At 32.5% G+C, this 23,820-nt stretch overlaps 2 protein-coding genes across 3 annotated transcripts; both read left to right on the forward strand.

Annotated features, from left to right (window-relative positions):
- Positions 1–5,833: 5,833 nt before the first annotated feature.
- Positions 5,834–15,503, forward strand: LOC11446411 (probable thimet oligopeptidase). 2 transcript variants are annotated; one of them, XM_024780273.2, is made up of 20 exons: positions 5,834–6,087; positions 6,213–6,334; positions 6,818–6,981; positions 7,256–7,346; positions 7,556–7,735; positions 8,981–9,061; positions 9,589–9,669; positions 10,088–10,180; positions 10,743–10,823; positions 10,900–11,059; positions 11,370–11,490; positions 11,586–11,658; positions 12,051–12,158; positions 12,940–13,037; positions 13,145–13,190; positions 13,357–13,453; positions 14,367–14,440; positions 14,518–14,622; positions 14,785–14,865; positions 15,255–15,503. In XM_024780273.2, the coding sequence occupies exons 1-20, from the start codon at positions 5,931–5,933 to the stop codon at positions 15,363–15,365; spliced, it is 2,124 nt and encodes a 707-aa protein (XP_024636041.1). In that variant the 5' UTR covers positions 5,834–5,930; the 3' UTR covers positions 15,366–15,503. The 2 variants fall into 2 exon arrangements, with proteins under 2 accessions (XP_024636041.1, XP_003601839.1); XM_003601791.4 differs by having other exon boundaries at positions 5,835–6,087; positions 10,897–11,059.
- A 2,824-nt stretch (positions 15,504–18,327) lies between these two features.
- Positions 18,328–23,603, forward strand: LOC11446412 (serine/threonine protein phosphatase 2A 57 kDa regulatory subunit B' theta isoform). Its single transcript, XM_003601792.4, has 2 exons — positions 18,328–19,941; positions 23,032–23,603. The coding sequence occupies exons 1-2, from the start codon at positions 18,733–18,735 to the stop codon at positions 23,386–23,388; spliced, it is 1,566 nt and encodes a 521-aa protein (XP_003601840.1). The 5' UTR covers positions 18,328–18,732; the 3' UTR covers positions 23,389–23,603.
- Positions 23,604–23,820: the final 217 nt, after the last annotated feature.

Here is a 23,820-nt window from a genome sequence, read left to right on the forward strand (position 1 = left end):
CACCGAGGGGATGATAATTAATTTGTCATGCTAATTAATTGTTTTGTCTACTGTTTGATTGTGGGTTTTCTTTATTTTCCTTGGGTGTTTCGTAATGTGTTTATTCCTTGATTCAACGTACCTTTTCCAATTTGATAACGCCGTAGCCCGTAGTTCCTCGATACATTTTCCCTCCTAACACCAAACCAAGCATACGTATTCTTTTAAGATTAAAATTTGTACCAAAGAGAACATATGTTAAAAGGCTCTTTCAGAAGAAATTTGCATTACCTACATAAATGACGAAAGCTTGTAAACCTACATCAACTCCACTATATGCATTAAGATCTCTTGTCATGGTTAACAATTGAAATGGTTTTAAAAGTGAAGATTTTAGTTTGTCTAACACACAGAGTGCGTGTGGGGGAGAATAGAAGGCTTGGAGAGAAAGTTCTAGGCAGGAGTGTTGTCATGGTTAAGTCGCACAAAATAATGTCCGTGGAGAGTGCCACATGGTTTATTGGTCAGTGGTCACTAATGTTATACCATGTGTTTAACTTTACAACATTGCTATTTATTTAGAGAGAAATTGTCTCGAACAGATTGCGAAAAGCAGTCAGCCAATTAAGTTTCTGTCCTTATGAACTTAGCTCAGTTGATATGAACAATGTATAAAATATGCAAGGTCCGGGGTTCGAATTTCGACCACCACCAAAGCCAATTAAGTTTCTTCCTACCCGAAAAATAAAGGAGGTTGTGGGTGTACTTACTTTAGGAAACATGTTTAATAAACTAGTTCCCCTACCCGTGCTAACGCACGGGCATTTAAAGTATGGATAATTATTTAGTTGATTACAAAAAGTATAGTACCAAGCCTAGGATCATATAGTAAGAAATAAAAATACAATATATCCATAAAATTTAAAATGATGGTTCAAGGTTGGTGGAATTATGACTTGGTTCTTTGTACGTAGAAGCTTATACATTATGAAATACCTCCTTGTATACGACATTGGTTGCGTTATCAATGTAATCTCCATTTTCGTCAGTTATGAGTATTTTCAAACCTTTCCTTGATGTTATCCTGGAAACTGCGACATATAATTGGCCGTAGAGAATACAAATTGCGGTAGGTAGATGCCAACTTGTTTTAACGATTGACCTTGACTTTTGTTAATGGTCATTGCGAAACAAACAATAATAGGAAACTGCCTACGTTGGAACTTGTATGGAATTATGGTGTCTGAAGGTTGCAACGATAGTCTAGGCACATACACCTTGTCCCCAATGTTGCTTCTTGAAATCACCCTTCCTTCTAGTACATATCTTCCCATTCTTGTAATTATTAAGCGCGTTCCATTGCATAAGTCAACATTTATGTCCAAATTCCTCAATAGCATAACATGAACTCATACCTTTAATGTGATCTTGTGGTTAGGTAGACCAGATGCATTAATTGTGTTCAAAAATTCAGGTGTGTGAACATCATCAGGCCTATTAGCAACAATACTAATGGGGCAAGGTGAATCACAACTCAAATATGTCCTCTCTTCACCGGGTATCAAAGACATAACATAATTGTTAATTTCGTCGACAATCAAATTCTTAGGCGTCAAAATAGCTCTATCTCTAAAAAAACTCTGAATCATTCATATTATGCAAAATAGAAGGGTAAATGCACTCTACAATAGATGCAACATGATCACTTGAACTACAGATAAATTTCAACCCTTTTATCAATACCCTAAACTAAATCGAAAAAACAAAACAAATTTCAATCAAAATAGGAACAAAACTTTACGAAGCAGAAAAGGAAAAAAAGGTAACAGAATCTGAATTTTAAAAAATACATGGAAAGTAGTCGTAGCTTGGCTTTTAAGACGATCTTCGAGTTCAAGTAGATCAGTTTGAATCATGCATTTTGACATAGGTGTTTGCAGTTTTGATCACCGAGATTGAGGCTCTCTACGAAAGTAGAAGCTGCAAAATTTGTTGTAATAGTGAAAGAATTTATAAATTTTATCATAACCAAAGGGAAATTAGAGAGAAATAAAGGCTTACTAAGAGGAATCGGTATGCCACATATTTAATTTTCGAATGATTACATTCATTTAATTGGTTTGGCAAGTCTTAATATTAATATCTACCAAATCAAAATAATGTAGTTTTGCTTTGAACTTCATATGCATAATGATTTGTCTTGCATGTGCCTGTTGGAAATTCAATTAGTGCGTTATCCCATTGTTTTGTTTCTTAAAAAAGACTACATCCTATTTTTACCCAAATCAAATTGCGCTTTTAATTAGTCAACTGGATTGACATGTAGCTCTTTTAATCAAGCTGCTCTTAGAAAAGACTATCATCATACCATTGCATATGGAAAATGTATAAATTGGATTATCTATAAACTCAGACATGGTAGTATATTTTAATATCCTTTAATATCACTTGCCCATATTCAATAGCAAAAAAATAAAACAATTACATGACGTTGTAAATTATATAAGCCTTTCAAAGTTCTGTTTAAGATTTTAAATTGACCATGCGCAGAATAATCAAACACAAATCATTGATGCAAATAGATATCCACAAATGATTGTCACAAACATAGTCTTGTTAAATTTAAACGGTATCCCAAAAATTCAAAGATACTAAAAGGCAAAAAACATAGTCCTATCAAAAAACATAACCCAAACGGCAAGCAACGACCACCATCCAACCCTTATGCGCGCAACAATCCAAAATATCCCTTGCTACTGACGAATCCAAGTAATGAAGAGAGTCAAATTCATCCCCATAGCTGGAGCCGCTACCACCACACGAGCACCTTCCTTAATTTTCCGAGCCTTAACCATTCGATCCCACCCTCCACCAATCTTGAAGTTTGGACGAGGAGTCATTGAAAACTGGAGAGTGCAATCCCAAAGGTAACACGCAAATGCAATAAACCATACCAAACAACCAGATGCAACATCCTCGCAACCAAGCTTCTTCTCATAGGTAAGCTGAAAGTTATACTCATCATGCATAAAAAGGTTGGGGAACAAACCAGTCAACAACAACCGGAACAGCATTGGGCTCAACCTTGAATTCCATTGGTGGCGTAAATGTTGGGTAACGAACCCTCCTACCAAACCTATTCTTTACTCGAATATCAAACCTTCCATTCCCCATCCAGACAATTGTAATCCAAGCACCAAGATGTAACTTGTAAAAATCACGCATAGCGTGCCAGCCCCAAGTCAGATAAATCCCCTGATTGTTTCTCTCCACCAAGACTTCGAATTGATTGTTGTTTGGATCCACCAGAGCTGCACATTGCTGTATTTGGTCTCCAAAATCATTCGAAAACATCATAGGAAGCATTATTGCACCCTAAGCAAAACAACACCATATCAGTAGAATAAATAAGCCTTAATATCAGGAGAATAAGCAATGAATAAATAAACAAACCACCCACATAATCAACGTCCATCTCAACCATATAGGTGCGGTATTTCAAACGAAGGTCATTCATCCTAATATCCATATCAGTAGTTGGATTGGGATATAACGGTTCTGCAAACATTTAAAAAAATCAAATCATTATTTGGATCATTGCAAAAAAAAAAAAGTAGAAATTATGAATAAAAAAGTTTCAGACTTTGGAGAGTTACCTATTAACATTTGATATGAAAGCATAGCTTGGATGTTATGTTGGTGCTCCATGAATCCGCAACAGCAAGGGATGAAGGAGCATCGGAAACTCTGAATGAATGAATATATAGTAGGCTGACAACTCTTGAACCTTTGCATACAACTCTTGGAAAACGGCCATTCAATGAATTGATAATTGGGACATCAATGTATACGATTGTTTGCATTCCTCAAATATAGGCGTTTTGAAGCTGAATCAGTTGTTTTGAATTGTGGTTGCATTAAATATGGGACAAAATATAGTGGACCAATAACAACAAAGAGTCATTGGCGCCAATAGTTGTAGAATTAGGGTTGACAATCTTTCTTAACATTGTTATTTGTATTAGAAATAAGCAAGAAACATGCTCGTGAAACTTTCGTGATAACTAGCAATTTTCTTAACTTTTAACGGTTTTTACGAATTAAATTAGATAATTATTGTAACAAAAGATAAAATGTATAGATAATGTTGTCATTCGTGATACGTTAGCATGCAATTGATTTGCGATATCGAGCATGACTCTCTTTCTCTTAACAACTCGTACAAAGTAAATGCGATTTTTTTTTATATTTCTTATTAAAGCTGTTAACATGAATAATTATTGAAACGGAAAGTTTTCATTAAATGAAATATTACGATGAATAAACTTAATTTATGGCGGAACATGTTCAATTATAAAATAAGGTGGTAGATGCAACTAACCTACAAAGTTAGGGAGCATATTACTTTTGACCTTTAATTGTACAATTGGTAAAAAATATAAAAAGTTTGTGAAGATACTGTGTGGAGTCAATAACGTGTCAAATACCTTAATTATGATAAGTATATATAAAAAAATTGACAAAAAAACCAACATGAAATTATTTATGTTAAGATTTTTTTTTTTGAAATAGCAAATTATTTATGTTAGAGTTTAAATTTGAGTTTTGTGCGAAGGAACCAAACTAAATTTTACAAATTTTTTTCATTTAATATGACTTGTGAAAACCTGCAATGACTTGTAAATTTTCATAGTTTTAAATAAATTATTTAGTCTTTTTTTTTATTCTTAGAAATCAAATTTAATATTATAAAGTTTTCGACATTTACACACCCTCTGTATCAATCATCTATATTTTTTTTTATGGTGGTCGGGATTCGAACCCTAAACCTTACATATATTATACATTGTCCTTACCAACTGAGATAAGCTCACAGGGACATTAATCACCAATATTTATCATAGTAACTTGTGTTTCATAAAAAAAAATTTTAGACTAAAATAACTTTTTTAAAAAATACGTCCTTTTCAAATGCAAATAATTGAGCTGTTAATTTATTATTATTTTTAAATTTTTATATACTCATTTATGTTATTTTTGAACAAACAAAAATAGAATATATATTAACCATAAAAAACAACTTCTCTAATACAAGATGTGCCAGAAGAATTACCGAAGGAACAAAGTTTCAATTACACAACCACCAAATAAACTATTATGTGATGCCCAAGCATTGAAACGGGCTCGAACACCAGCTATTTGTGTCAAACCTAAAGGCAACCTTCTTGACTTTCATCTAGGCTAAAGACATATATTTCACTTTATCTAACAATCTGGAAATAGGGGTTACAACATTATTGAAAAACCTATTATTGCGCTCATTTCATAAGACCCAAACACACAATAGTCAAATAAGCTGAAGGAATGTCCGTTTTACTCTGCCGCCACCTGCTAAATACACAAATTGAAGAAAATAATTGACTATAACATTAGTGTTGACACTGCAATGCTCAGATGAATTATATTCATTTATATGATTGTATTAATCTCTGTGTTATAAAAAAAAAAGTATATTAGGAATCTAAAGCATAGTTAAATTATGAGAAAAAAATCTAATTGAATTTTTAAATTATTATTTTTGAAACCACTCATAGTGAGATATTTATTACATTTTCACGAAAACATTTGCATAATCATTATAACAAAAGTAAAAGTCTTCTTAAAAAAAAAACAAAAGTAAAAGTAATTTGATAAATCTTGACCAAAAAAGAAAAAGTAATTTGATAAATAAATAGTTTTCTTGCTACAATTTTATAATTATTTTGGGTACAAAATATTAAAAAAAACGAACGCATTAATCATTATAACGTGTCTCCATACTTAATTTTGGGAAATTCAAAATTTACGTCACAATCTTCGCATTTCATTTTCCGCCCAAAACAAAAAAACCCTCTTCGCGCTCGTCAGGGGTTAGAAAGTAAAGACAAAACGAACGAGCAGAGAAAAAAAAAATGACGGAAAACGAAGGAAAGCGTGAGAAAATGGAAAAACTCAAGAAAGGTAGAGGCATGATCGCCTTCACCGGAACCGCCGCGGTTCTTGCAATCGCCGTTAACCTCGTTATTGCCGCCGTCAAACACCAGAAAGAGAAAAATGCAAAGAAGAAAGGTACTCACTCTTTTCAGCTCTTAAATTCTCTTTCACCTTTCACTTCTAAGCATTCGTGTAGTTAGTGCATGAATTGTTGCGAAATGAATTCGTTTTTACTGAAATTACTATATGGAAATTTGTAGATCTTGCTGGTTCTAAGGTTCGTGTTAACCTATCTCCATCTGAGATTGTTAAATTAGCTAACCAAATCATTGCTAAGTCAAATGAGGTTCATAATTTGGTTGCATCCGTGCCACTCGATAAGGTATTATCGATTCGCTTCTTTATGCTTCACTGATTTCATTATTCTTGTTTATTTTCTGAATTTCGTCTTCATAACATGCTCACTTTTGTCGCGAAAATGATTTTTGAAATGCTGAAATCTATAATTCGTGGTCAAATTTTTTATTTGGAAGAAGAAGAAGCCTTGTCATTATTTTTACATAGTTATTTTGAAGGATTAAATTTGTATACACCGTCAATATAACAAATTTTTACCCTGTCAATCATACTCATTACATCATTAAAAACGTTTGACTTGTATCCTAACTACTTTTAAAGTCACACATATTACATATAGATGGTTGTGATATGCTGATAGTTGTAAAACTTTTTACACTGACAGTGTATGAAAATTAAACTCTATTTTTGAAACATGTTCTTGCTGTTTGTATTTAATTCTCTGTTGTTTTTTTCACCTACCGTTTCACTAAGTGGATTGTGTTACTTGTATTGATAAAAACTGCAGGTTACATATGCAAATGTTATATCACCTCTAGCAGAACTTCAAGCGCAACAATTTCCATTGATTCAATCTTGCCTGTTACCAAAGCTGGTATCTACACGGGAGGATGAGCGCAAAGCAAGTGCAGAAGCAGAGCGAAGAATAGATGCTCATCTTAACATTTGCAGGTTCGTTGTCATTGATTTAGTTTCTTACACTATTTGTGATTTCTGTCCTTATCCATTTCTGGTGGGGCATAAATGTCTTAAAAACTTAGGGATAATATGGGACTGGTTGCTAAGTTTGCTGGATTGACAGAATGAAGACAGTGAGGATAAGCTCCCCCATGCTGTTAAGCTGCACACAATGTGTGGTGTTTATTTGTTTTTTTGAAGATCACACATCTTTTCACTTGATGGATTAAGAAACTAAATAGTGTGCTATTCCATGCAAGCGGATCAGCAAACGTGAAGACATATATCTTGTCGTTAAAGCATTTGCAGTGAGGGGGGACTGGATGAATGCTGAAATCAAAAGCTTTGTTCAAATTCTGGTAAAAAGTAAATAGTTGTTTGGCATCAGTCTTTTTTTTTTTTTTTTTTTTTTTTTGGAAATTTTATGGAAACTTACCGAATCAATTTGTTACTGCTTGTGTGTGTGTGTGTTGCTGAAATGATGGAGTTGCATCATAATCATATGCTAATTTAGTTATCCACAAGAACCGTACAATCCAGATGTTGATTCTTTCCTAATCAGTGACAGGTGAGAGATTTTGAGCGAAATGGATTGAACCTTAGTGCAAGCAAAAGAGAAGAGTTGCTGCGTATAAAAGCTCAGATTGACGAGTTAAGCATTATATATATCCAAAATCTTAACGATGCTAGCGCATTTCTTCCCTTCAATGAGTCAGAGTTAGCTGGATTACCTCCAGAGTTTCTCAAGGTTTGTTATATCCTTCTTCCATCAATCCACTTGACAAGTGTAGTCATGTTTCTGAAAAATTTGCTTTCCACTTTTGACTCATGGCCCAAATCAACTAATAAATTTTATTTGTATGCTATTAATTAACTTCAAATTTATGGTTTATATTATTTTAATTCTAAATCCATTGTAATCTATTATTTATCGAGCCATAAATTGCATAATTGAGTCATAAAACTCTTGAGGGCGGGCTGGGAATGATTGCTTCCTCATTGAACTTGAATTTTGAGGTGGTATGTGGAAGCATTACGAGAATCCTCTACTGTATCTGTCTTTGGACAAAATAGTGGAAGTAACAGGAAGGGAATGGACAGCCATACCACTCACGTGTTTGGGAAGTGGATGCTGCATCGAATAACCTGCCCCCCCACCCCCCAATGTTACGTCCGATTCATCCTTTCACACTAAAAAGGTAAACCAATAAGTTCATTTCCGGTCACTTCCGCTTTATTCCATGTCCTGAACAAATCGGATAATGTATATTCTATTTTTTTCCCCTATATTAAATTCTGACCAGAAGATTACTACCTTTCCTCTCTTTTCGATTGAAAAACCACATCCTCCCATTCCAATTTAAAGTCTCAAATACAGGCCTCAAGAGTATGAACTTATGCGACTATGGAAAGAAGAGTTTAAAGGAATAGGATTTTAAGTAATTGAAAAAATAAATAGAGGCAATGTAGATTTTAAGGTCAGGAAATTATTTAACCGATTGTACTACCTAAGGGTATGATTAATGCACAATAGGCTGGTTTCCTCTCCATGTCTTAGGCCCTGTTTGGATAAACAGCTTATTTGCAACTTATAGCACGATCGCTTATCAGGTTAAGTGCTTACATATAAGTTATTTGTATAGCAAACGATAAAATAAAGTGAAACTGTTTCCGTATGAGCTATCTTGAAGAACTCATGAAAATAAGTTGAAAACAACGTATGAACAATGTCATATGCTGTTTTCATAAATTCTTCCAAACAGTTTGCAAAACTTATGCCAGTAGATAAGCTCAAATGAGGCAATTCAAACAGGTCCTTATACAGATTGATTTAACTATTACTATGGATAAGTGGAATATTTATACCTGGTTTGACTCGAAGCCTTCATGCATGGCTTTTTATGTAGCCTAATCACTGCTTTTGCATTTCCTTCAGTTAACCCTTTTTGTTTTCTGGTTGTTATATACTTAGGAATATATATCTTCTTTACAGGGTTTAGATAAATCTGAAAATGGACAATTGAAGATCTCCTTGAGAAGCCATCATGTCACAGCTGTACTCGAATTTTGCAAGGTATGGTGGATGAAGTATTAATTAATAGTTTCATATTTATTTTTAGTGACATTATCACGAATGTGATTAAGTTGGTTCTTGCACCACTGGTACTCCAATAATTATAAGCATCCAAAGTCCAGTTGTAGTCTCTTTCCAAGGGGATTTGACTTGGAAGATGTAGACCGGGAAGCTGGAATGACTTCCTTCACTGTGTTTTTTTATTACAAAAAAATCTTTTAAGCAGCGCTGCTTCATATTTTTGTCAGAATGAATTGTTTTAGATTTTGTAAATTGTCCACAATGAACTTTTATTATTTAATTATTGTGTAGGTCTCAAAATTAAATGGTTAACTGTGGTTCTTACTTTGCGATATTATTATTGATACATAACATATTGGTACCTTGTATACCACTTGTTCCATAGGCATTCACAATTATTATGCTTTTTAGAAAAGCATCCTTCTTTTCTTGATAAATTTTTGTCCAAGTGTTATTTAAGGAAAATATACTGACAAAGTCTAAAATTCTTTATTGATCACATGAAGGTTGGAACTACGAGAAGGATGGTATCACGGGCATATGGGAATCGTTGCGGAGAAGCCAATCTTTCTATTTTAGAAAGTCTGGTAATTTTCATTATGACATTTTCTTTAAGAATTTCAGTTATTTATCATCAAATATTTCTGACGTGCTTTTGAGATATAAATATACAAGTTATGTTTTAATTGGTAGTTAGAGTTTTGGAAAAAGAAAATGGACTGAATTTAATTTTGTTCTACATTTTCATTAACCGAAACAACTTATAAGGCATTTGAATATTCTAGATTTGAATGTATTTTCAGTTTTGAATGTGTATATACGATTATTAGTTTATTACGAGCTTTACTTGTAGGTTAGTTTATAGCATAAAATTTGAATTATTTATGGAGGGCCGTTTGGGCATCTTTCATTTAGTTTTATATGTGTTGGTTCTGGATGTGTTTACACTTCAATGCCAAAGTGATATAAGTTTATTTACGTTGATATTCTATTGGCACGATTCAGGTGCAACAGCGTCATAAATATGCTCGCTTACTTGGTTATTCGTGCTATGCTGAGTATGCTGTTGATGTTAGAATGGCAAAAACACCGACAAAGGTTTGTAATTTTTTTGTAGAGATGCAATAATATTTTTTTTTCCATCAGAGACTTGGAGTTTAGTTAGATGTATCATGAATTGCTTCTCTTTTGGGTTTGCCTAGTTATAGAAGAGAATTCCATCTGAACTTCTATTTTTTTTGTTTTACTTATAAATTTTTCTGTGTAAAGAAGAATGTAAACTCAACAATGTATCATGCCATCAAGCCTATCTAAGCACACTTTTGTTTTTACTCACTCTTTGCTCATCTTTTTTCTTCTAACTTAAAGCATTATAAGCCACATATGTCGTTTCGGAAAGTTTAGCCCATTCTTGTTTGCAATCGATAAAGTTGAAGGATGTGAAACATCACCAGTAACCACTAATTATAAAATCAAGTACAATTATTGTTTTTTTTTTTCCTTTTCCTGTTAAATATATATTGGAACTAGAAATGGATATGCTGTCTTGTTGCTTTTCCATAAAGTAAGTGTTAACAGATTAATTTAGTTGACCGCTTAATGTTTTTTCCTACACTTTTTCCCTGAATCTAATATCTTATTCTGTTATTTTTTTCTCCAGGTGTTCGAGTTTCTGAATGACATATCCGTACGTGTTACTGACATGGCTACAAAAGAACTTGATGTCTTGAAAGATTTGAAGGTTTGCACATTTTTGGTGTTTGTTGTTTGATTTAATTTATAAATCTCTTATTATAAATTCATTGTGATATCAGAAGAAAGAGGAAGGGGAGTTTCCATTTGGAATCGAAGACCTACTGTATTATGTAAAACGGGTCGAAGAACAGAGTTATGATTTGGACTTCGGCGAGATCAAGCAATACTTACCAATTGGTTTAGTTCTATCTGGAATCTTCAAAATTGTCCAAGATCTTTTTGGTAATTTTATCTGACAATTTGTTTGTAGTTATATTTTATTGTCTTGACCATCAGATACTGTTAATATTGAAAAGGAACCGGAAAGTGATTCATGGTAAAACATTTCCAGTTTAGGAATAATTAACCAGTTCACTTTCCAGTGTTCATAAAGTAGTTCACGAGTAAGCATTTATTGGCGAGATTAACTGCTTGCGTAATTAATTATTCCTGCACCAAATTCTTTTTTATTGAGAATTCCTTTTCTAAGTTTTCAGTTTGTTTTAATACTGAAAATACACATTCATCGTAATTCTTGTTACTTTCTGGGCAGGTTTAAGGTTTGAGGAAATTGCAGGAGCTGAAGTTTGGCATTGTGATGTTCGTGTATTTGCAGTATTTGACTTAAGTTCAAGTGAACTTTTGGGTTATTGCTACCTTGATTTATTCTCAAGGTTGAGCTTTTTAATTATTTGCAATTTATTCATTAATTTTTGTTTGCTGTGAAAGTTGAAATTAGGTTCATGCTTCATCTTATTGACTTTTACAGGGAAGGCAAATATGGTCACAGTTGTGTTGTGCCTCTCCAGAACAGTGCATTAACAATCAGTGGGGCCCGACAGGTTGTTTTTAAGTGAATAAAATCAAATTTCATTGTATAGATAGTAGAATTTTTTTTTTTGAAAGAATTTTACAGATACTAGATAAGATAGCTTATCACTATGATGACTAATATCCAGGTATAATTGGGCAATAGCTGTCCAATCTTTTCTGTTTATATAAGATAGAGACACCTACTTAAAAACAGAAAAGACCATGCAATGAACACCAAAGAGAGAGAGGCTGTAACCATCAACCTCTCAAAATATACAAGGGTGTTATATGTCCTTGAAAGTTCATGCATTTGTCCTGCAACGCACCTTTAACTAGAGAGAAATAACTCGCACACTACAAAATTTTACATATACGACTCTTTCCATTTATTAATTTTTGTCCCTTTTCAACGTTTACGCAGATACCAGTTGCATTACTAATATCTCAGTGTCAAAAGGATTCTGAATTTAGTCCTGGATTATTGCGTTTTTCTGAAGTGGTCAGTCTTTTCCGCGAGTTTGGCCATGTGGTATGTTTGCTTTGTAACACATGCTTTACTGATCAGGATTGTATATTCATTCTCATGATTTGCATTATAATTTTTATCACTTCCTTATTTGAGTTTGGTATAAAGTGGAATAAAATGTAGGATTTGCATAATTGAGATCCTTTTCTGAAAGTTAACATCTATTTTTCCTCACGATAATTAGGGTAGAATAGAAATTAAGGGATTGAAAATTCACTGGATCTTTTAGGAAAAGAATATCATGTATTGTGCAGGAAATATGAAAGGTTTAGTTTATATTGGTCGGTGCTTTAAATTATTGGTCACAGTTCAAATTTTTATGACAAATATAGTATAATCATATAATAGTATCAACTAGCATGTATTACTTCATATGCACTTCCCATGGCAATGGTATTTGTATATGGATCTTGCTAGTAAAAGGCACTTCAAGTAAACGGTCTACGTCTGCGTGTAAAAGAAGTTTTTTGACATTCAAGATTTGTAACATTTCTTGGTAGATGCGTTTGCTTGTATTTCCACGAATTTTTTCTCCTCCAATCACCTTGTACCGCATAATTTTGTTAATAGGGACGTTGCTTTTGTCTTGATTAGCTTTTGCTCCACCTCAGTTTTTAAATTTTAACAAGATTCGTACATCAATAGTTTGAAAACGAATATAAATTGAGTTGTATCTTTCTGCAGAAAGTGTAAGATATTGTAATGCATAGTTTATTTAGTTTTGTTTGCTCATTGTTACACGGTTTATTATATTCTGAAGTCTTTTTTAAAAATAAACTGTTAGGTTCAACACATTTGCAACCGTGCTTCATTTGCTAGATTTTCTGGATTTCGTGTTGATCCTGACTTTGTGGAAATACCTGCTCAACTGCTACAAAACTGGTAAAATATTTTAGTCATATTCTTTACTATTCTGATTTAGGCTAAACATTTATACTTTTTTTATTGAACGCAAATTCCTACTTCCTTTGTTTTTGTCGGAATTGTAGCTGTTATGAAAGCTTTTCTCTGAAGTTGATTTCTGGATTTCATCAGGTGAGTTTTTTCTAACGTTTTCTCCTTATCTTTCTGAATCATACATGTTGAACTTTCACTTTTCTTTTCAATGTATCTGGCCTTTGTTTTTTGAGTATACCTCAATCTGAAAACATCTACTTAATGCTTATTTGAGGCTTTACTTTGTTAAGTTTGTGGGTTGCAGGATATCACAAAGCCCTTAAAGGATGACCTATGCAAATCAATTAAAAGATGGAGAAATTCTTCTTCTGCACTTAAATTAAAACAAGAGATTCTATACTGTATGTTTTTATTTTTTATTTTTTTATTTCCTTTCATTATAACAACCAAACTTCTTAATAACTAGTTTGTTCTTATGCTTTTACCTATGCTAATGTTTATGTAGAATCTTTTTTTTTTTCTGCAGCGGGTAGTTTATTACACAATAAATTGTATTTTCTGTTTTAGTGGTGGTTATAGTCTTGTATAATGGTATGGTCCAGTGCAGCAATGAATAAGTGGTATTTGATTTAGAAACTGTTTGTTTAGTGATGCAATGTCAAGTTTGCAGGGCGAAAATTATTTTGTACCGTTGCAGCCCTGTTTAATATTTTTGGATTCTCAAAGTTAACTGTGTGATGAGTAGAACTGATTTCATGATAAGTGAAGATTTGCTGCTTTTTTTCAATAGATAGAATTTCTTGGTGTGGAGCCATAAAATTTATATGAAACATACCTATATTTTTGCCTTATAACTAATTTATAATTATAATTTAAATAAAGAAAATTCTTCTATATCCACTCTTAAAATTCCCAAACAAGTTGATCTTTTCTATATTAATCCTTTAAAAGTCAATTCTACCAAAATATAAACCAAACAGACCCTCAGCCAGTTACTGTATATTGTATAGGTATACATGAATGTATGCATATCCACTTGTGTCTTAGTATAAAAGTAAAACCCTCAGGCTGTAGTTTAGATAAGTAATTGACATGGTAATTTTTTCTTGAAAAATGTAAAATGTTGTTATCAACACTACTTTTGATCATCACGACTCTATAATTCCTTCTTATCTTTTCAATTGATTCTAAGATTCAGCTGGAAATTATATCGCTTTTGGGTAGAAAACAGAACGTGGTGTTGACCAAAATGATTATATGCTGCGAATAGTTACTTTTTCGTTTTCATCTGACTTAAGAACTGCTTTATATCAGGCATTTTTGATCAAATCATTCATTCTGCGGATAACATAGATATTCGTGAGTTATTCAAGCATCTTCATTCCAAGGTAAATGAATTTAAGATTAGTTCTTATTTGAAGTTCAGTGCTTTCAATGAAGGATGAAGAAGTTCTTTGCATCCCAGGTGATGTTAGGGTTGCCGGTATTAGAAGGAACCAATCCTGCTTCATGTTTTCCTTTTAGTGTTGTTGGTTATGAGGCAGCTTGCTACAGTCGTATATGGAGTGAGGTATTAAATTGCTATATATGATACAGTAGTCTTATTTCATGACAATCAATTTTCATTGCAAGCATATTTTAATTTTTAATCATCCATATATAATTTTTCTGTTGTTTGTGACAGTCTTCCCTGATCAATGAGTTGACGAATAAATGATGTATTGTGTTTCAGGTTTTTGCCGCTGATATATGTGCTTCTATGTTTTGCAATGGTGTTCCAAACCAGCTTCGTGGCATGCAATTTAGGAACAAGGTAATTAATGACAATGACATTTCATTTTTTCTCCAGAAATATATTAGCCATTAGTATGTGTTGTTTTAAAATAGCTGAAAAATTCAGCATGAATTTCATATGAAAAATGTACAAAAATTAAATTTTTATAATTTTCATTCCCAATTTGGGGGTGCTCTTTATGTACAAAGAGTAAAGATCCAATCTGTATTCTCTGATGTTGCATTGTTATGTTGGTAATCTCATTCTTAAAATTCATTGGTCCACAAATTAAAAAGGTATACAAGTGAATTATAATAGTGAGATCATCAATATTACCTAGATGATCACATGCTAGTTTTCTGAATCAGATATCAAAGATTGTTAGAAATGTTGTATTTATTCGTGTGCTTGTGACAAAACTTTTGCAGGTATTGGCCCCAGGAGGAGCGAAGGATTCTATAGAAGTGATATCAGACTTTCTAGGAAGAGAACCATCGATTCTATCTTATATTGAAAACAAAGCCAAGTATACTTTGTAACGTTTCTCTATAGGTACTTGTCCATTGACAATATTTCTAGGGTTCATATTAAAAAATAAATAGCTCTGTGTAAAGATGAGTACTTTGGTTAATAAATTATAAAATATTATTTAATTAATATCTCTGTTTTTCATCTCATAATCAGCTAAGCAGAATGTTTGCTAGTATTTGGTTGAAGGAAAAGTAGGAGAGGGGGAGGAATTATTTTAAGTACAATTGATTTGAATCCAGAGTAGCGTGAATGAAGGAGAGTAGAATCACTATCAGTTGAATTTTCAAGAATTCTTAATTCTTACGTATAATTAAGGAAACCTATATGCTCAAATGAAATTAAAAACTTTAAATAATGAATTAATAGTTCTATTTTTAAATGTTTTATTCGTACCCAAAACCATTGAACGCGTCTTTGGTTGGTAAGAATTTCCTTTCACGTACGTAATGGATAGATTGCCCAAGGAATGAACTCCGAAGTTTGGAAGATTCTTCCGTTTGAGGTTAGAGTGGAAATGAGTGAGTAGTTAGAGGACGAGTACGAAGATTCTCAAGGTATTTGAGACAATTATAACCGATGTAAATTAGTACTATTTACCAACAAAGATTCTTTTCCCCTTCTAGTAAACATCCCAAAATTTTAAATCTTTTTAAATTCAATTATGATAACAAAACTGTCCTTTGCTCATATAAATATTCATGAATGAGTGATAAAGTTTGTTATAAGATTAAATTGAAGTATAGAATCTTCCATTAAAATCTTATGTCTTCAAGTAGTTTTATGTGTTTTTTTTCTTTCAAGTGATGAAGTTAGTATAGTTTGATTAAGAATTGTGTTTCATTTAGAAATCAAACTCAAGTCCTCCAATCAATCAAACAACCAATTTCATGTGTATGTAATTTCTCAAGTTCAAATATGGTGATTATTAGTAAATAAAAGATATTGACACCCTGCCAAACAATGAGCAAGTTGATTGACTTGTCTCTTGTTGAAAGAACAAAAATTTTAACTTAAAAGTGAGAATCATAACAAAACAAAAAAAACTGACATTTTTGGTGGTCAAATACTGTTGTCTACTTGTCTGCTAAAATTCATTTCAATTACTCCATGGTCTTAAATTAGATGTTCATTTTAAATTATACGTGATTATTGATTTTAATAATAAAATATGTTTCATTTAATAAAACATAGTATTTATTAATTATTAATTATAATTAATAAAGTTGTTAGATGATTAAAATACAATAAATAAAGTATATTAATGATAAAAATAAATAATTTAAGGAAAAAAAAACACTTGAATTGAAATGATGGGAGTACATTTTTCTACTGATTTAGAATTGGTCGAAAATCCACACAATGCACTGACTTGACTTCTTCTCGAAGAAGAATGATTAAATCCTGAGATTTAAAAACACAAATTTCCCAGGTCAACAAACAACAACCACGAAGATAACAAAACCGTGTCTGCTTTATGTTGGTGCACTAAACATTTCCAATGTCTTCTTTTATTATTATAAAAATGAAAATAATATTCTCCCCCTTCTTTTCTTTTTTAATTATTAACCCAGTCCGTATATTATGTCCGCATTGCATGTGCTTCTTCCCATTTTTCCTCTATTTTCCAATTTGCTTTTTTTGCAATAATTTGTGATTTTATATTACCAATTTTAAGAATGATAATTTGTGAAACTATGCTTTTTTTTTTTTTTTTAAGAATGATATTTGTACAACCAATTTTAAATAATTTTTGTGACAATATTTTTTCCTCTATTCTTATTGGATAAAAACAATAGAGAGAAAGAGAATAAAAATTCAATGAGAGTATAAGAAATATAGTTGTCACAAAAGTTGTTTAAAGGTGTTTGTTCAAATATCATTTATCATTTTTTTTTGGGGTCATGTTGGTAAAGAATCAAAAGAAAAAATATTTTTATCATTTTTTTTTTCCGAAGGAAAACTTTTTAAGCGTTAATTACACAATTTTAAAAAAATAATAATTACATTTGTTTCTTTAACAAATATCATATTTTCCTCTCTTTTATATGATTTCTAGTCAACATACACGGATATGAAAATGATATATTAATTAATAAATTGAAAAGAAATTTTTTAAACTTCTAATAAATTAAATACACAACTTTTCAACAAAATATTAACATTTATTTCCTTATTCAACATTTCAAAGACACTCTTTTAAAATCATTCAAACTTTCAAAGACACTTTTTAAAATTTTGAAATATTTTTAAACCGTCAATAAATTATAATCACCAATTGAATTTTTTAACTTTAATTAATCAAATTTTATCGTCAGAATCATATGCTACCATTTATAAATTTATTAGAAAAATCAATGACTCAGTTACTTTTAGTTAGATAAATTTAAATTGGTTCTCATGAGTTTAGCTCAATTGATATAAACAATGCATAAAATAAGTACGGTTCGGGAAACCCCGATCACCACAAAAAAAAGAGATAAATTTAAATTGAATTACAAACATCAAATCTCTTCAAAATCTTTTTAAATTTGATCCATTTTCATAACATGAATGGGAACCTTAAAAAAAAAAAACTAGACTTGGAACTCAAAATCACAAACTTACAACTTTAAAAAAATCCACTAATTTATAAAATCAAGGCTGAATTGAATATTTGATCCCTTAACTATTTAGATAGTATCGCTTTGATAAACCTAATATTTTTGAATTAAAAGTAAATACCAAAATGTGTAACAGAGAAAAGTTAATGAACCAAAATAAATCGAATTTTAATTAAAGGACCAAAACAATATTACCTAAATAATTAAAGGACAAAAAATACAATTTAGCCTAAAATGAAAGAGACCATCATCTTTTCATACTTCTATTGGGTAAACTCTCTTTTATTTTATCCTTATATTTAAAATAATATTTGTGATTTAGTCAAAATATAAAAATAAAAATAAAAGAGCAATTATTAAAAATAAAAAGGAAAAGGGTAATGTGCAGAACATTCTTCATCTTCATTCTCTTTCCTTTCTCTCTCTTTTCAACCCAAACAACAAAGAAGATTAAGCTTTCTCAAATTTGAATTCGCAATTCAAAATCACTTTTCACTCTGATCTCAATTCCACCACCACTGTTTCTGATCTCAAAAAGCTTCAATTTTTACAAACAAACTTTGATTCACCGAATTGGGTATGCTTCAAAGTTCAATTCAAAATCATTATGGTGAAAATTAGAGAAGTGGGTTTTGTTCCCTTACCTAGATAAGAAAAAGGGTTTCTTCTTTCTTCACCAGAATCATCATCTTCATATCAGGGTTCATTGTGTTCTAGATTTGAAAAAAGGGTGTTTTTTTTTTCCTTCTTCTGTGTTTGTTTTGTTTGATGAACTATGTTTAAAAAGGTGTTTGGTAAAATTCCTAAAAAGTCCTCAAAAGGTTCTGAGAATCGTGAACAAGGTGGAAATTCAAGAAGCCATGGTGTTGCAACCTCAAAAAACAGTGATGTTGTTACACAACCTGGGAGTAGCAAAACTGGTAATTCTTCTAATTCTTCTTTGAATGCAGGACAAGGACAGTTACATAGTCATGGTAACAAATCTTCATTACCTATGAATGAGAATTCCAATGGTAATTTTAATTCTTATGAAGCTTTACCAGCATTTAGGGATGTTCCGAATTCCGAAAAACCGAGCTTGTTTATAAAAAAGCTTAAGATGTGTAGTGTTGTTTTTGACTTCACTGACCCTACTAAGCATCTTAAGGAAAAGGAGATTAAGAGACAAGCTTTGGTTGAGCTTGTTGATTACGTGTCTTCTGTTAATGCTAAGTTTACTGAGAATGTAATGCAAGAGGTTGTTAAGATGGTGTCTGTAAATATATTCAGAACACTAAGTCCTCAACCGCGTGAGAATAAGCTCGTTGATGGCGTTGAATTGGAGGAGGAGGAGCCTTCGATGGATCCTTCTTGGCCTCATTTGCAAATTGTTTATGAGCTTTTTCTTAGATTTGTGGCATCGCCTGAGCTGGATGCGAAGTTGGCTAAGAGATTCATTGATCAATCGTTTATTTTGAGGCTGCTTGATTTGTTTGACTCCGAAGATCCTAGAGAAAGGGAGTATTTGAAAATGTCTTTACATCGGATCTATGGCAAGTTAATGGCGCATCGACCTTTCATCAGAAAATCAATCAATAACATCTTTTTGAACTTTGTTTTTGAGACTGAGAAGCATAATGGAATTGCTGAGTTTTTGGAAATTCTGGGGAGTATCATTAATGGTTTTGCATTGCCATTGAAAGAAGAGCATAAATTGTTTCTGGTTCGAATATTGATTCCGTTGCACAAACCAAAGTGCTTAGCAATGTATCATCAGCAGTTATCTTATTGCATTACTCAGTTTGTGGAGAAAGACTGCAAGCTTGCTGATACAATAATAAGGGGGTTATTGAAGTACTGGCCGATAACAAATAGTTCAAAGGAAGTTATGTTCCTAGGTGAGTTGGAAGAAGTCTTGGAAGCAACTCAACCTCCAGAATTCCAGCGATGTATGGTGCTATTGTTTCGCCGTGTTTCTCATTGTTTGAATAGCCCCCATTTTCAGGTATTAAATTTTCAATGCTTTCCTGAAGCTCATTTTCTTTTACCACTCTTCCTTCGTTGGAAAAAAAAACATTATTTTAAAGTTAGGTTTCAGAAACAACTGAATACTACACCATATGACTGTTTTCCTCATAGTTGAGATGCAGTGTTAGTGCCAATAAAAGGATATACTTTAAAGTTTCATCATTTTCACATGCGAAGAACTAACACAAGAGTTGCCTTAAGACACATACTTACAATTAAAGACATCAGACAAATCCTTCCTGAACTACGGATTTGCTCTAACATTATATCAACAACACATCTCCTGGATATTTGTTGTAATCCATAAGATGTCATATGAAGAATAACCATATATGCATAACTAATTAAGGAGTACAGCCAGATTCGAGTGAATATATGTCTTATATCAATTGTCGCTTCCCTTCACAGAAAGCTGCTAAACATGCTAGGATGATTAATTTTGAAATCACCTTTTACTCCAAACCCTGCCTGCAAAAGGTGTTTGAAAAATAAAAAACAATTTTTTTAATCTTGATGCAAGCTTTTTTTTTTTGAGGGAATCTTGATGCAAGCTTATAGAGGTGGGGAATCCCCCATCTCTCTTTTGCTGTTAATTTCAATTTTGCCAATTAACTAAAAGCTTATGGTCTTAGGATATGGCCTAAGAATGCAACACCAACTAAACCTCTGAAACCACTCTTAATGGTTGTCATATATATAGTGTTTCTTTGTCTTCTTTTACCTTTAACTATTGGGTTATTCTTCATCTGATCTGCACTCCTTATCAATGCTTCTATAGCTCTTTGTCATTTGTGCCCAGACCGCATAGACAATATTCTATCTTCTCTATTGTGAATATTATCCCAATTTTCTTTCTAATAACTGTATTTCCGATTCTATTTTTCCCGTAAAACCACCCATCCAACATAATATTCTTATATCTGTGACACCGAATTTACTCTCGTGTTGACTTTTTATTGCCCAACATTCACTCGCGTACAACTTTGCATGTCTTGTAATTGTGTGATAAAATTTTCCTTCAAGCTTGAGATGTACTTTTCTATTGCATATCACATTTGAAAAATTCCTTCATTTCATCTTTTCTACTTGAACCCTATGGTTTCCATTGTTGGGAATCACAAATGTAAAACCATTACAGCTGAAAACTTCCACCGTTGATGAAAGCGAATGTGCACAATTCTGAGATCTGAAATAATACATTTGTTGCATAAAAAACCAATTGAAATGGTGCTACAAATCACTATAGTTTTGGTCCTAAGAGGAAGCCTGTATGTTGTCTCTGTGAATAGACTTTCCTTGGAGCAGTTTCGCTGTGGTAGCTGACGACACACTCCAGGTCAGGAAACAGCCAAGACTTTCAGTGTATATTTAGACTCGCCTTTTTAAACAGATGCATGCAACCCTACTGATCTCTGACTTACGATTAACAAGCTCATACATTACGAGCCCAATCCGAGAAGTTACAGTTTATTCCTCGGTGACCAATAAGACACAAAATAGTAAATGAGTTCAATATCTCATATTGACTCATTTCAGCATGGTTGTGCATTTTACCGTCTTACTCTATCGAGAGGGCTAAAGATATCACCTATGTATGAGGGATGAATCTCATTTAGATCACTCGCTCCTCTGCACGAATTTTCGCATGTCCAATTACAACATTTCTACACCCTGTTACCAGTTATGTTTGATTGTATTAAAACATACAACTCCCGTTGTAGGAATCCTAGTAACTTCACATTGAAGGACTACAAACGCTATAGTCTCCTTGAGAAGAGTTGATGACACTCACATAATACTATATAAAGCGTTTTATGGCGAGTCAATCTAGTACAAATAAATGATTTCTATTGATATGTCAAACAGGTCTAGAATCACCTCTACAAAGTTACTTTTACATGTTCCTTCATAACTTAGGAAGGTTTATTCTGCTTTCTAGTGCTTGTAAGCTTGTGTCTTGAAGGTAATTTTTGTGTTAGTTAAAGATACTGTACAAGTAAATGAAAATAAATGACTATCTTCTCCCTAGAGGAAGTTGATTATATGTTCATCTGATGCGACTCTCTTAATTTTTATTAAAAAAATTGCTGACTTTCTGTTCATTATGGCCGTGTGTGACTATAAATAATTAGGTGGACTACATATTACCTGAATCCTCTATTACTTTATGGCTGAATTTTGAATGTTGATGTCTTTATCTGAAGAGGTGAAGGCAACCATAAGTTTCGTCTAGTAATTGTACCACAACTCTGCCTACAATTTAAAAGACATAGTATATTCTGTAAGGAACGATCAATGTCAACTATAATATGTTATATGTTTATGTTGGTACTCGTAGTTAATTGATCTACTCACATAATGAAGTTGTAATCCACTAGTGAATACTGTATCTTTGATTTTGCTTTCCTATATCAAATTTAGAATCCATCAACTTGATGAAATGATTCTGATTAGATAAATCTTATCATGCATGATGTCATTTTACTTGAAACTATGAACATGGCAACTAAGATCCAACTTATTGAATTTTTAGAGCTTCCAACCTTCTGTCATTTTTTCTTTCGTTACATGTCTCAATGTAACAGATGAGATAGTTTCAGCCTTTTATGTAGGCCATGCTTAGTTTTTACCATCCCTTAAACGTCTAAATGTAAAGAACAAAGCACGTGCCAAGAGATTGGATTGTGCCAATTTCAGATTAGAAGTGTTTGCATGACTGGTAATTGCTTCCTGGCTTTCAATTTATCATGATATTTTTCTTCGTCTTTTGCATGAATTTTTTGTTGCTTTCTTCATTTATGGGTAGTCCTATGCGCCTAAATCTTGAATTGTCGTAGAAGGTCTACTGCAATTTGCAAGACTTGGCGTAACTGCATTTGCATGATGTCTCTATTGCTCATGTGATGTTTACAGATGATTATATACATCAAGTGAATGGTATTGTGTTTTGAGAAAGATATAACGTTGTGCAAAAAAAAAAAAATCTATTTGCCAGTTCCGCCGTGACCAATGGAGCTGCAGTTGCAATGTATTGTTCTTGTTTTCACGGATATCGTCTTTGTTTCAGGTGGCGGAAAGAGCTTTGTTCTTGTGGAATAACGATCACATCGTGAACTTAATCAAACAAAACTGCAAAGTGATACTTCCTATCATCTTTCCCGCATTGGAGAGAAATACAAAAACTCATTGGAATCAAGCTGTCCATAGTTTGACTTTAAATGTTCAGAAGATTTTTCACGATCTCGATCTCGATCTGTACAAAGAATGTTTACAAAAGTTTGAGCAAGACGAATCAAAGGAAGGTGAAGTGACAGCAGGGCGCGAAGCCACATGGAAACGCTTGGAGGAGGTTGCCGCAAAGAAAGCTGCAAGTAACGAAGCTGTGCTTATTAGTAAAGCACTACCTCGCAAATCTGCAGGTTAGATAGAAATGGAACATGTATTCTGTTATATAGCTTCATTTTTTAAGAACGAATTTTATAGTATTTTTTTGGCATGTGATGGGTTGGCCAAGAAAAGGCAATTTCTTGAATACTTTGACATTCACTTCCTATAGGAATTGAAGGCTATTTATTATTAAGTAGTGGATAATCTCATATTCACGACAACGTCCAAAGCCTAACTAGTGCATTTTGCTTATTCTTTTGTAGCTTGAGCTGACACTCAGCACATTTGAGAACTTTTCTTTATAATGCATTTTCAATGAACATTTCATTGACTTTTTGTTACAACAGCTAATCCGGTTCTAAAGAAAGAAAATAAAATACACAAAATAACATTGGCAATTGATCACGGAATTTGGTCCATTGTGCATGTCTCCGACAAAAGAGTGACTGCTTTAGTTTTTTGTTATTAT

Source organism: Medicago truncatula, chromosome 3 (assembly GCF_003473485.1).
Source record: "Medicago truncatula cultivar Jemalong A17 chromosome 3, MtrunA17r5.0-ANR, whole genome shotgun sequence".
Lineage (NCBI taxonomy): Eukaryota > Viridiplantae > Streptophyta > Magnoliopsida > Fabales > Fabaceae > Medicago > Medicago truncatula.

Excerpts from the sequence above, each read along its gene's own strand:
- LOC11446411 (XM_003601791.4), top strand. The coding sequence starts at position 5,931 with ATGACGGAAAACGAAGGAAAGCGTGAGAAAATGGAAAAACTCAAGAAA. Across the intron at positions 6,982-7,255 it reads GCTCATCTTAACATTTGCAG|CAAACGTGAAGACATATATC; the intron begins GTTCGTTGTCAT and ends CAAGCGGATCAG. Across the intron at positions 13,191-13,356 it reads TGATTTCTGGATTTCATCAG|GATATCACAAAGCCCTTAAA; the intron begins GTGAGTTTTTTC and ends TGTGGGTTGCAG.
- LOC11446412 (XM_003601792.4), top strand. The coding sequence starts at position 18,733 with ATGTTTAAAAAGGTGTTTGGTAAAATTCCTAAAAAGTCCTCAAAAGGT. Across the intron at positions 19,942-23,031 it reads TGAATAGCCCCCATTTTCAG|GTGGCGGAAAGAGCTTTGTT; the intron begins GTATTAAATTTT and ends TCTTTGTTTCAG.